Here is a 14,147-nt window from a genome sequence, read left to right as displayed (position 1 = left end):
CAAGAGTCGCGCTCACACTGCACTTCCTTGGGTCCTCAACAACACACCCACCAAGTGTGAAGTCAGTCGGATGAACAGTTGTCGAGAAAATCGAAGGACAGACACAGACAAGCAGAGACTCCTTCCATTTTAGTTAGATAACAGCTGAGTGCAGGCTGACAGTGTGCAGCATCCCGGGGTGCATGAAAAACTGTTTTTCATATATGTGGGCTCCACCTGACAGCATACGCATGTTTCATTACATGCATGTTAGGTTTGTTATTCAGTACCTGCCTGCCGGGGCAGAGCCAGTTTGCTTATATACATGAGCAGCATAAGAAGTGCTGGTTTGTCTCTGCTTTTTCTTGTTGGCTGGTTCAAACACAAACACACAGGGAGATACACACCAGGAGAAGTAATGCTGTGCGAAATGAAAGGCATTGTTCAATAAAGATCTCATTCTCAGATTACGACACACTCTGCTGGAGCATTTTGCCCAGCATGTAACAGGATATTACATGCACGCACACGCACACACACACACATGCATTTGCACAAAACGTTGGAGAGGCAGAGACGCTAGAGATCAGAATGATGTTATCTGGTTTAGCTGGCATTTATACCACCTTTCTGTCTCTCTCACACTGATCTCCATTTCTCTCTCCCTCCTCATGTCTTTTATCTCACAGTACTTTTTGTTTACCACCATCAGTGTGCTCCTCTTTTCCTTTCTTTTTTCTTTCTTTCTCCTCCTGCTCCTTCGTCATTATCAGATTAGATCTGTCTCCCTTCTTCTCCACCGGGCCTCAATTCAATTTTGTTGTTGAGTTTCACATCCTTTCTTCCTGACTCCTCTGCTGGCTTGTTACCCAGCATTCAGCTTCTCACCTTTTTACCCTTCTCCTGTTGTACCTTTAACACGCGCCTGCTTTTCTCACCCTCTAAAAACCCTCACTGTCCTTTTTTTTTTTTTTTTTTTGCCTTTTATCTTGTCTCCTTTTCATTCATCCCTCGCATCTTTCCTCTTTGCCTTCGTCTTGTGGATGTTTCTTTCTTCTTCCTCCTCTTGCTTCATCTTCACTGTCTCTTCTAATCTGTCAGGGGACCGCTCAAGCCAAATGTGCTCAGCATGAAATGAGGAAAAAAACAATCAATCTAGGATATAGTGAATTTATTGGTAATCATCACAGATTACAAATGCCCCCCTTATTCACTGCCGTCAAAGAAAATAATTTGAGTTCTTATTTAGTATTGACAGTGATGATCTTAGTGTGGAAGAGAGATAATTGTTGTCTGTAAAAAACAATCGGGGGCATGCTGCAAGTGACGTGAACGTGTAGCAGAAGCGTGCGTGATTTAAAGCTTTTTGTCACAGTGAAAAATGACAGCGAGCTGACATGAGAAATGTTTTTGATTTGGAGTGAGAACATTGCAGCTTTGGGTTGTGCTTAGTCAGCTGAGTCACATTGACACTCGGGGTTTTTGTTTCTTTCATTTTTAATCCAGCAAACTGATAAAAAGTAAAAAAAAAAAAAAGATCCTGGCCAAAAATTAAAACAAATGCAAACATAACAATAAAAATATGCTGCGGTTGTAGCTTTGAGTTTCATTAGTTTACTGTAGGTTTAGATTAAATCTCTGGAGCACAAATTAGCACATTGCCAAATTGCTAAATCCTTTTACAGTGAGATATTTGCTGTTAAAATACCCAAATGTTAGATTTTCACAGTTGTCACTCATGTTCCAACATTTTTTTCTGGGATGGCTTCGGATTCTTAGCAAATTTTATCAAGGCTGTCATGTTCTCCTGGTTGTTCTCACGTTCATCTTTGAGCAAACTGATCCCAAGAATCCTCTTTAAACTTGTGCAAAATGCAGCTGGGGTTCAAACTAGATCAGAAAATATATTATCCATAAAAAACTGGCTTATCCTCTATTATTTACTCTATTAGATTTCATCAGTGTTGCAGCACAGGTGGGTTTAAGACACTTTAAAATCTTACTTTGCAAGGGAATATCTAAATTTTGGGGGTTCATTTATATTTATTTACAGTTATATTAAAAAAAAAACATGGTATTTCATTATGGGAATTTTCCTCATTCATGCAACAAATATCCCCAATATTTAACAGCTATTTATTAAATCTACACCATCAGCCTACAGCTGTTCCATATATTAAAAAAACAGTGTTCATGATACACTAATCCAAGCACTGATATTACAGTAAGATTTACAAATTACTAAAATGCTGAGACAAAGCTTAAAGTTGAAAAATGCTGAAAATATTAGATAATATTCCAAGAATGTAGGCTACTTGTTCTTTCTTTCTTTCTTTTATGGTAAAATTAAGCCTTTCTGGTGGAGTTAGAGAGAAGTGATCTTACCAGACCTCTTGTTGCCAGCTTACCCTTTTTCCCCTTTACGAGCAGAGGCCTTGTGGGTAACCTGTGAGGGTGTGACGTGTGCTTTGTGTACATGGAGGAAAGCAGCTCTCTCGGGGTGTCATGGTGAAGATGGCAGGCGGCAAAGAGTGATGACAGTCAGCAGAATTAAGTGTCTAGATGAGCTCAGGGCTGCTGTTAAACCTCATGAGAAGGCCATGTTTGTTGTTTTGTGGTGAAGACTGCAATAAAGCCATTGTTGGCGAGCGGCACTCGAACACCTCGCCATCCTTCCTTGAGTAGAGTGGGCCAGACTGCTTGAAGCTAGTTACCAGCTAATGACTAGCCAAGCTAAAATTGACGTTTATAAGCCATTGTGTTCCCAACTAGGGTTTGGAGCCGGTAGGCTGTAACAGAGAGAGGTAACACTCTGTAGGCCAGATGCTCGAGGTTACATCAGCTGCTGTTAGCGTAATACACCCAAACTTCTGACTGAACTGTCGGCTGTATTGTTGCATTGTGGGTAATGTAGGCATGAAGAATGCATGGAAAAAAACATATCGGTGCTTTCAGTTTTGTCCTTAAAGGTTCCGTGTGTGACATTCAGAGCGTTAATATAGCAGCAAACCACTATTTGCCATCGAGGAGTCATGATGTCCTGAGCAAAAGATGAAGTCACCTCTTTATGGTTTGTTTTAGTAAGCCAGTCAGGCTGTGTGCAAGTTAGCTCTTTGGCTAGCTAATCACTGCCACTTTGCACCACGCTCATATGGCTGTTACTGCTGATACTGGGATAGTGGGACGAAAGAGTAGCACCAACCCCTCAATTTTAATGTTGTAAGCTCTTTTAGCACTGTTGCCTGTAGAGTTAAAACCGTTAGCTGCTAGCTAGCACCGTTAGCTTAGCAACCTCCATGTTGAGAACCGTATGCAGACAATTTATATGCTCTGAATTTTAGCACATAGCCCCTTTAAAGACACACATACAGGTGTCCCCAAGTCCCAAGTGTCAAGAGACAGAGAAGAAAACTTAAATTAACAAGACACATTAGCTTGTACATCAGATCTGAAAGATTTCTCATTATGTTTACATACATTTTAAATTGTGTATGTGCACTTTTGGCAAATCTTTCATCCCCCTCTCACTTTTCTCTGATTATTACATAAGAATTTAATAACCACATTGAGGAAACACTAACATAAGAACAATTGATGTTACAGCGAAGACTTTATTATCTCAAACAGTGTTACCACGGTAACGATACCATACTGCTGGTGGATTGTGACAAATCATTTGATATTGTACCTACCTGAAGGATCTATTTGAGAATATTCTCGCATCATTTTAAAGAGAAATGGGCCGCTGCACGCAGGCCTGATCATTGTGCCGAGCACTGAACGAGAGTGATAGATATAAAATGATCAGGGCTCGAACACTGTCGCTTTTCAACTCTGCAACATCAACATAAATCAAGATTGTGTACTTTTGTAATCCCGGTCGCATCACCGCGCTTGACAACGTGCTTCTTTTGTTTTTTTTACAGTTGGATTTAACCTTGCTTTTTGGGTACTCCTTTGAAAGAGTGCTTGACTGCCTCTTTGTTTCTATGTTTAGACAACAGAAAACAGATGGAGACTATTATCGTACAGATATTATTAGAATTTGAGCAGAGATTGTTATCACCACCGTGAACTCAGGAGACATTTTCAGAGTGCTGTGATTGACTGTCCAATCTGTGCAACCACACGCCATTAGTTTGAGTTAACATTATGTCCAATTGGCTGAGATTGGTCAGGAATAATGGAGACTGAAGATTAAATATATCACCGGTCTAGCCAATGATAAACCAAGAAAAACACTACCGAAGACAGCTGTTATTATGACCCACAGGCTAATCAGGTGATAAATGATTCATAGGGCCACAGCAAGGCTTAATGTTTGCCTAAAAAAACTACAATTTATCTTTCATGTGTTTCATGCAGCATCCAGGGACGTCCGTGCATACATGTTTGTGTATTTGATGTTCTGGTCTTGTTGCGTGACTCACTTATCTGCCAGCTCACCAGTTGCCTTCTCTTCATTTCTTCACACACACTCTGAAAGGAAAGGATTCATTTTGGCTCATAAACCTGCACAAAATTCAGACTTGAAAGGCAAAAATTGAATTGTTGTTGAAATTAATCAAATAGAAACTCCGAGAGAGTGTGCGAGAAAGGGATATTTCTCCAGTCCATTAGTGCACTTTAAGCATTAGTGAACTGTGTTATTCAGTTACTTTTGGAGCATTTTAGAAGCAGTCCATTGATCACAAAGACACCAGCTTGGCACTCTCAGCCACTCAAAGGCAAGCAGATGGAATTAAGGAAATAAAGTGTTGTGCGGTAGTTTTCCAAAAAGCATTGTCTTCTTCAAAGTCAGTCCTAAGATGTGTAATACTTGGGCAGTCATTTGATGATGCCATGCTCTGCAGATTGTGCATAATGTACATCCGCCCTGGGAACTATAATGGAAGAGAAAATGACAGTGAGGTAAACCATGGCGTCCTCCTTAGACTGCTTCTTTCATAACGATTGCACTCACTTATTTCCAAGAAATGTTAATTTATCAGATGCCATTTGCGTCTTGCTAGCCTCTGGACATTTTTAGTAGCACAGTTTCTTTTCTGTGTTTGCACTGAATGAAGGAGATTCCTGGTCTGAAGGCTGGTGGAATCCTTTCTTCACTCCCCACCAGCTGCTGTTTTTAGACTTTCTAGTGGCAAGCCGTGAACCTTTCCTCATCTCTCGCACTTTCCAACACTTCCTTTTCACTTCCATGACACCCTCTCTCCTTCCTTACTCTGTCGACTGTGTAGAAACAGCCACAGGGGTGTTCCCTCAGCGCTGTAATTACAGTCAAGGAAAGCGTGTTACCCCTCTGCATATTCATGTACTGTATATCTGGGTGTGTGAATCTGTGCTTGGGTGTGTGTGTGTGTGTGTGTGTGTNGGGGTGTTCCCTCAGCGCTGTAATTACAGTCAAGGAAAGCGTGTTACCCCTCTGCATATTCATGTACTGTATATCTGGGTGTGTGAATCTGTGCTTGGGTGTGTGTGTGTGTGTGTGTGTGTGTTTGGCTCGCCCCAGTTTTTTTTTTTTTTTTCTGCCTGTTCCAGGGATTTCCATGCTGTAGGACGCAGACATTTCCCAGAGGTGTGACTATGTGTGTAAAAGTGTGCGTGCATGCTTTTCAGTGCTCGCTCTGTCGCCGTGTTCTTCAGTGATTAGGGCCGTCTCTGTCTCAGGCTGAGCTTTAGTCTTTTTTACCCCCTTGTGGGTAATACCGACTTGAGGCTGATTTGCCTGCATCTACTTCTTTTTTAAAGGTTGTGCTGCCTGTGTGTGTGTGTGTGCATGAATGTGTGCAAAATTGCCTCTGCATGTCTCGCTCGCTCGCTTGGCAGAGTCTGGACAGCACAGTGTCTGGTTCCGTGATGAGAGGCTTCTGCAATCAGGGTCTTAACGCGATTACCAAGGTATGATGGCCGCGGGCACTGGAAGGGGTCGAGGCATGGGTGGATGGATGGATGGAAGGCTAAGAAGGAAAGATGGAGGGGTGACACACTGCAGGTTGCAGGTGTAGCGTTATGGGATGCTTGACTTGGAGAGTGTCCTCTTCGACCTTACACCTCCACCTGTGAAAAGCCCTTAGCGTATCCTTGGTGCTGTCATTTTCACACATCTCTTCCTTTTTTTTTTGTCTGCCTTCTCTCCCACTGGGCTGCTTTTTGTTTAGTTTTTGTTCTCTTATTTTGCCCTCCTTCTGTCCTGTCGGCTCTCTGTTGCCTCTCCTCGCCCCTTGCCCCCTGCCCTGCGATGCCACGTTTCGTTAAAATTAAGAAAACTAAAGATTTTCCATGATGTTGTTTATTTTCCCCTGTGGGCTTGTTCTTCATGTCCCTGGTTGTTTAGCTTTGCTGTTCCCCAACCTTCCTCCCAGTTTCTCCCTTGATAGAGTTGACGGTTTGTTCCCTCACACACAAACACAAACACACACACACACACACACACAGACAATCCATACCTACTTCTCCTCTTCCCAACGCCTCCTCCCTCATCCCCCCTCTCTGTCCTGGTCATGTAGGGGCAGTGGCACTCACTCATTCCCATTGACAGATTACTTTCCTAATGGAATTTAATTATTTATCCCTTCCTCGTGGCGATTTAGCCAGGAAAAGACCGACAGCAGGAGCGCGAGGGAGGACAGGACAGGATGGGGACGGGAGGGCGGAGGGAACAGGAAGGGAGAGCCACTCATTTCCTCCAGTGGCAAGAAACTGGATCACCTCTGTTCTGATTTGGAGACATGTCATTCAGAGAGAGGAGGAAGCGGAGTGAGGGATGTTGGAGGGAGGCAAAAACAGAGAGGTAGATGGGGGGAAAAGAGAATGACAGGAGTGAATGAAGGACGAATGATGACTGGTTTGCAGTACAAAAAGTAATGTTTTGAAAGTGTGAATGAATATACATGAAGTTCGTATTTTTGTCACTAAGGAGAACACTCAGTTGCTAGAGATGAATGTTGGCATTTTTGCAAACCAAGACATGTTACACTTGTAGGCTTTATATCTATCACATCGACGTTTCTAAAGAGGCGTAATATATGAGGTGTCTTGTGGAGGTGGAGGGGATTGTGGATGGCTTGTGATTTAGCTACTTATTGCTGCATTTCAGCAGCATTTTAGGCTCCAAACGTGGGTGTTTTGTGGCGAATCGTCGTCGTGTTTCAAGTAGCTTTGAGGCATGAAAGCAGTTGTTTTTTGCCGAGACACTGCTGCTTCTCCTGCAAGGATAGTGGCACAAAAAGCAGTTGTTTTTTACCAATACATTGCTGCTTTTCTTGCCAGGAATGTGCCTCCAAAACTGGGTATCTTAAGCCAAAACGTGATCTTGTCCTAACCATCATGAAGTTGTTTTTGTGCCTAAACCTAACCACACATGAACTACAGCGTGCAATGAGAAGTTTCAACATAGCCCCTACATGATAACATGCAAATGTAACGTATCCGTTGTTTGTTGAAATGTCCAATCCAGCAGTTTTTTTTAGGCTCCAAACGTTGGTGTTTCATAGCAACCTGTTGTGTTTCCAGTGGCTTTTGGGCAGGAAAAGCAGTTGTTCTTTGCAAAAACATCGCTGCCATTCCTTCAAGGATAGTGGCACAAAAAGCAGTTGTGTTTTTACCGATACATTGCTGCTTTTCTTGCCAGGAATGTGCCTCCAAAACTGGGTATTTGACGCCAAAAGGTGATCTTGTCCTAACCATCATGAAGTTGTTTTTGTGCCTAAACCTAACCACACATTAACCACAGTGTGAAATGTGAAGTTTCACTGTAGCTGCTACATGATGACGTGCAAATGTAACATATCTGTGGTTTGTAGAAATGTGCAATACTGTTGGTATTTTTCTGGCAACTGGGTTAGGAGATTGCATCACCCTTACATTAATTCCATGGACATGCCTAACTCCAAACCCTAAACCTAACTTCATCCATAAAACAAGTCTTAGCCTTGAAACTCAGTGGTTTATCTTATGGGAACCAGCTTTTTGTGCGCAAATAGGAGATGAGTCCCTGTAATGTGACTGTGCAACTTGATTTTTGTCACCAAGTTGTGACTACACACACACACACACACACACACACACACACACACAAACCTTTGCAAGTCTGAGACAGCCTGCCTGTGCTCTCCTCTCTGTACCTCTTCACTCGCTGTCACACACCTCTCCGTCTTATTCCCTGTATCCCCTTTTTTCTTTCTTCTTGCCTCGTCTCTCACTGCGTTTCTCTCTTTTTGACTCTCTCCCTCCTCTTCCTCCTGCTCTCTCTCTCTCTCTCTCTCGCTGGGGATCCTAATTAAGCTTGGCTGCTCTTTGATGTTGTCGCCTTGGCAACAGTCACCATGACGAGGCTGGGTCTGCACACTCTCTCTCAAACTCACTCAGGCATACACAAATACACACAAGTACAGTACGCGCACACACGCACACACACACACACACATGCACGCCCCTTGAAATCATTAAAGAATACAGGCAGCATTTGACCCTTGGTTCAAATGATAGCTTACACAATGCGTAGGCCACATGTGTGTGCGCGCATGTCGGTTATGTGTGCGAGAACGCATGTTACAAGAGCAGAACAAGGGAAACACATACACCCTGCTGAGCTAGATATAGAGAAGGATGAAATATGCAGTGTGTGTATGAGTGTGTGTGTGTGTGTGTGTGTGTGTCTATAGGTGGTTGAGGAAGTGACCAGTTGGCGGTGGCACAGAGCGGCGGGCTGCCATAGCCGCTTGCTCAGACGTTTGACCTGTTATTGTAGTTTTTTGTTTTCCTAAATAAATGTTTGTGTGGGCTAAAAGCCCTCGAGATGAATCATGTGGTAAAGAGCAATTGTTAGCACCGGCTGTTACTCGAGGCAGAGCTGATTTACAGCAGGGGAGTTCCTCATTTCTCTCACTGTGCCCCGGCCTCTCTCTTCAGGAACTGTGTTGTGCTTCTCTCTCTCTTTAACCTTTTCTGTTCTCTGCAAGGAATCTCTTATCAAGACATTTTGTTCATAATGGAGTCCCAGGCATGTTATGTTAATAAAAAAAATGCATGGAATTGCACAGATATTTTGCATGATTCAAACCTGTTTATAATATAAATCACTGCCTCAAGAATATTATACAAGATAGGTCATTCCTCTTGATTTTTCTGAAGCATTATGTTTCTAGAAAATACCTTGAGACAGGGCTAAAGAATTTTACTGCACTGACAAAATCCCTTGTTGCAAGTAGATAAGTATTTATGTACCTAAATCTATAGTTGGTAACTTTTATTAAAATAAGTGTGTGTCATATTCGCTGTAACTGTCACTTTATTCTGTACATGAGACAGATCAACCGCTCTCATCCTAAATCGTCACATATCACCGCTTTGTCAGTGGTCTATATATTATACGCTAGGTATCCTTCTGCATCTGCTACTGTCATTCCAGGAAACTACCAACACTGGGACGTCAACAAAAGCACGGTTAGGTTTATAAAAAAACATCATAGTTTGGCTCTACATTCTTTTGAGATGTGAACACTGGGCTCCTGGTTGAAAGGGCCCACCCACCACCCCTCCCACCAGACCTACAGTGACTTTCCAGCTCCTTATATTATGTTGTTACAGCATTACAGCAGTGTTTCGACCTGGCACCGTCCAACTGCATATCATGCTGCCGCAACAGAAGCCTTCCACCCACATTATGAACTGACGCCACCCATCCACATATCATACTGCCACAACAGGTACTGTCTGGCTGACTGACCATGTATCACACTGCCCACAAAAGGTGGCTTTTGGCATCAGTTGTCTGACGCTGAAATCACCGACAAAGCAGCAGTATTCGTCAACTTCAGCTTGGACAGATGGTGTGTGAAAAAAATCATGTCCCTCCTGTTCTCACTGCCTCTAACAGCATTCAGTATGGTTTCAGTCGACTGCGGCAAGGAAACATCAACCAATCAGAGACTTGGCTGTTTTCGGAAACATATTTTAGTGTACTGTTTAGCTGTAAAACGAGAATGTTACTGGTGGGTGGTGCTTGATACTCCAGGCAACTTTACCTGACATGGCAGCTGGGTCACAAACTTTCTTATTTCACAGATAAACAGTACACTAAAATAGTGTATGTTTCAGAATTTTAGGCCATAAAAAGATAATGCAGTAACAGAATCTTGATTCATATTTGATCAGCGCTGCCTAGTTTGACAGTTAGACAGCAGTTCACAGACTGTGATTGACATGATTGACAGCTGCTTTAGAGACTCCTCGGCTCTGATTGGTTGTCTTTGTTCACATGTGGTAAAACCAAGCGGCAACCTCCAGGGATGACGAGTGAAGCCAATGCGCAAGTGCCAAAACTGCAGTTTGTTGAATGGCCACTTGAGGCAGGCTCCAAAAGCAAGTCAATCCCCATAGACCCCCATGTTAAAATGCTCAGCTTTACAGCAGAAATAAACATGTTTACAGCCTGGTACAAAAAAACGGTTTTGGTCTCTATTGCTAATATACCCTTTCATGACAACTGTACGGGTGGTGAATTTTTTTATAACTCATCCATTTAAATTTTATTAAGGCTTAAAGTTGCACATAATTAAGGGCGTGGTCACTTTGAGTGACAGGTGGCGCCATCATGGGTGGCTAACTAGCCGCTGGCTGTCTGCTAGGTGTCATCTCAGCTATTTTGTTTCGTGAGGGAGCTGGCACCAAGCGGGAGCATGAGCGGGAGCAGCCAACACCACAGGGATAGCCAAAGCAGAGTAGCTTGTTAGCCTAGCGTGTTAGCCTTAGCTAACTTAGCAGTTTCGAGCGAGGTGGGCGTGTTTAAGCAACCAGACTTCTTTTGGCCTGCCTCTTTGCCCATTTTTGATTGGCCGGGAGTTGGGCGGAGTCAGGCACCGCCCAGATGGCGACGGCCAGCCTACATTGAGCTTCAAACCCGCTCCTCAGAAACCAATGGGTGACGTCACGGTGACTACGTCCATATTTTTATACAGTCTATGGGTAAAACTATTAGAAGTGCTACAAGGCAATAGAGTAGGCAGAAGATTATGATTTTTTTTCCAGAGTATCTGTCTCATTTAGTGCTGTGTCAATAAAGTGGTAGTTTCAGATTTAGTTTGTATAGAAGTTACTGACTGAAGCTTTAAAATCCAGCTTCACATGAAAAGATGCAGATTATTTTCAGCGCCCTTCGCTCCCTGACACTTCCTCGTGCCTATCTTTATCTCTTCATTTCCTCTGCACTTCATCCATCTCTTTCCACCACCTTCTCCTCTCATCAACCACACCTCCTCACCAGCACCCCCCCCCCACCACTTCCTGTCAGCACCGTCTGTAGGATGGCCCCTTTAATGAAACCTTGCTCTTACCACTTCCTTATTATCACAGCTTCAGCGACAATATTAAGAGTAACCACAGTAATTATACAAACACAAAACATCAACACACAGGGAAGTAAAACTGCAATTAAAGTAACGTTGTTAGGCACGTGCTGGTGACACAGGCAGAAATAGAGGCACGGTGGTCTTTTTCTTTCAGAAAAATATTGTGATCATTAAGAGCCTGTTTTGCTTTGGAGCAGCTGCTTCAGATGACTTTGGTTTAATTTTAGGAAGAGTTGTAGGTTATATGAAAATGAGCGAAAGCACTGCGTTGAGACTGAATAGATTACTGATTAGATGGATGGTGTTTTACTTCTCAGGAAAGAGACATTTACTCTCAATTGCTGCTCGTTCCTTTAATCATCAGATCAGTCAGCTGTACTGTTGAGTGGCCTGTGCCAGCAGAAGATCACGATGAAAAGTTTGCACAGCGACACACTAAAACACTCCTTCACTCTTTTAACTCCCCTCATGTCCTTCCTGTCCCCGCAGCTGTTTGTCATCGACAACGGAGCTGACGACTGGCGCATCGCCATGACGATGGAGAGGGTGTTGCTGATCGCACTGGAGCTGCTGGTTTCTGCGGTGCACCCAGTGCCAGGGGACTTTAAGTTTCAGTGGCGGGCGCGGCTGGCCTTCTCGTACGCCCCGTCGCAGGCCGAGGCCGACCTGGACATGGTGCTGAGTGTGCCCATGTTCCTGCGCCTCTACCTCATCGCCAGAGTCATGCTTCTTCACAGCAAACTCTTCACTGACGCCTCCTCCAGGAGTATAGGTGCCCTAAATAAGGTCAGAAGTGTTTTGTGTTTGCAGGTGTGTGTATGTGCAGTATGCGTCCAAGGAGTGTGGTTGTCAAAGCTTTGTCCAGAAAGAGGTGAGGGGGTTGTAAAGGTATTAAGGTCAAGAGCTCTCTCCTCAGAATTAAGTCTGTGTCCGCCTTGTCCCTTTTTATTCCTGGCCTCTATCTCTCCAACTATCTCAAGTCCTTCCTGCCTCTCCATCCTAGTCACCCTGTTCTTTTTCATCTACCAGTTCAAATCCCTCTCTCCTTTTGTTATCGCCGTACATGGAGTCTTAGATGTAAGCTTTGGTGGATCTTTCATAATACAATATGAGATGGGAGCGTGAAATGAGAACAAGATATTGCGTACGGCTCAAATGGGGCATGAAAAGAAAGGACTCGAATGAGATTGCAATACGAGTGCAGGGAAACGTGTACAAGCCATGCAATAAATGATTGGTGCCATGTTCGTAATGACTTTAAACGATAAACATTATTGTAGAATGAGGAAGTGCGGATGTAGCGTGTGGTGGAAATATGCAAACTACAAAAGGGAGGAGGTCGGGGAGAGATGGAGTAGATTTTAGATGGGTAATTTAGTAGCGAGTGTATCTGCGATGGCACTTTCCTGACCCTCAGGCTGCAGGGACGGGGAGAGGAGGTGAAGCTGCCATTGAAGTGCAGCTCCAGCACGACAACTCATATATCAGATGCTTAACCCTTCCAGGGCTCAACGTTGCTCTCGGATCATCCATCTGCCAGAAGTTGATGACAAATGAGCCACGGATAAAAACTACACTGAAAAAGGCCAATTACTCAAAGACACTGTGTAGCTTGACCCAAGTCAGAGGGCGAGCCCCGATCTTGACTCCAATTACAGTGGAGATTCTCAGAGTGCTGCCGCTATCAAAAGCTGCTCAGACGACTAATTAGTTAAACATCAAGTGTGTGTGGGAAACGGTGTACGGGATGAGGATTCAGAGCTGTGCTACACTAACCCATAAAAAATGTGTATGACAGTGTCATTCATCAGCTCTGCTATGTGTCCGTGTGCGTGTGTGTATTACAGGTGCATTTTAACACTCGGTTTGTAATGAAAACCCTCATGACCATCTGCCCCGGGACGGTGCTGCTGGTCTTCAGCATCTCTCTGTGGATCATCGCTGCCTGGACCGTACGAGTGTGCGAGAGGTCAGTAACAAAGCTGGCTCGCCTTTGTGTGCGCGTGTGTTTGTGCATGAGACAGAGTGACGGACTGTGATTGGACGAGGCATTCAACTGAGCAATTAGATTCAATTGGCAGGAAATATAATCTGGAACATGTGTGCAACATAATCCATCTTTAGACTTCAGTTTATGAGGCTTTCTCACCAGTTGTACACTTAATTTGATCCAGGCGATGGAGTTGTTACTTCATTTGTCCATTTTGTCTCATAAATCTACAATATAATAAGTGTCCTGAAAGACAATACTGTATTTTCGCCACCACATTCAGCACTTAGAAGGACGTTAACATTTAATCATTTGCCAAGAAGTATTCTCTTGCAACACATTTGTAACTGGTGTATAAAGCCACGATGAATGATTGATACCACAGTATAGCATAGCTGAAAATCACAGTACAGTACATGATATATAAATAAAGTTTTTAACTGTTTATACATGTGTGCATAGGCGTATTCACAGGCGCGTTAAAAACTGTTTATGACTGTGTTCAGAGTTGGGATGCCAATGGTAATGGTTAATCGGTTAACAGAGAATATTTTTGACCAGTTACACATGTTGGTTTATAGTTTAATTTTGTTACTCTTTAGTTTACTGCACTGCGCAACACCCGAGTCTGGTGGGAGCTAACGCTAGCCAGAGGTGCTGCTCAAGGCAATTACCACTTGTCCCGACCCGACAGCATTGCTGTGAAAACATTGTGCCCACTCTTTAGTCTCCCCCCAGGTCTCACTGCTAAGGAAGCTGCTTAGTTTTGAGTCGCAAACCCCTTTTAGCACTGTTAACTTTAGTTATTGCAAGTTGTTTCAGCACAGCTA

The 14,147-nt window shown here is 43.5% G+C and overlaps 1 protein-coding gene across 2 annotated transcripts in view; it reads left to right on the top strand.

Annotated features, from left to right (window-relative positions):
- kcnn3 (potassium intermediate/small conductance calcium-activated channel, subfamily N, member 3) overlaps nt 1-14,147 on the top strand; it is a 66,982-nt gene that overhangs the window by 24,820 nt on the left and 28,015 nt on the right. For both annotated transcript variants that reach the window (XM_050046788.1, XM_050046787.1), the window contains exons 4-5: nt 11,817-12,113; nt 13,175-13,296. In XM_050046788.1, coding sequence (XP_049902745.1) covers nt 11,817-12,113; nt 13,175-13,296 — 419 coding nt within the window. The remainder of the gene's footprint in view (nt 1-11,816; nt 12,114-13,174; nt 13,297-14,147) is intronic.

This window comes from Epinephelus moara, chromosome 6, assembly GCF_006386435.1.
Source record: "Epinephelus moara isolate mb chromosome 6, YSFRI_EMoa_1.0, whole genome shotgun sequence".
Lineage (NCBI taxonomy): Eukaryota > Metazoa > Chordata > Actinopteri > Perciformes > Serranidae > Epinephelus > Epinephelus moara.
The sequence above is the reverse complement of the archived record's forward strand: the minus strand, read 5'-3'. Positions and strand labels throughout refer to the sequence as shown.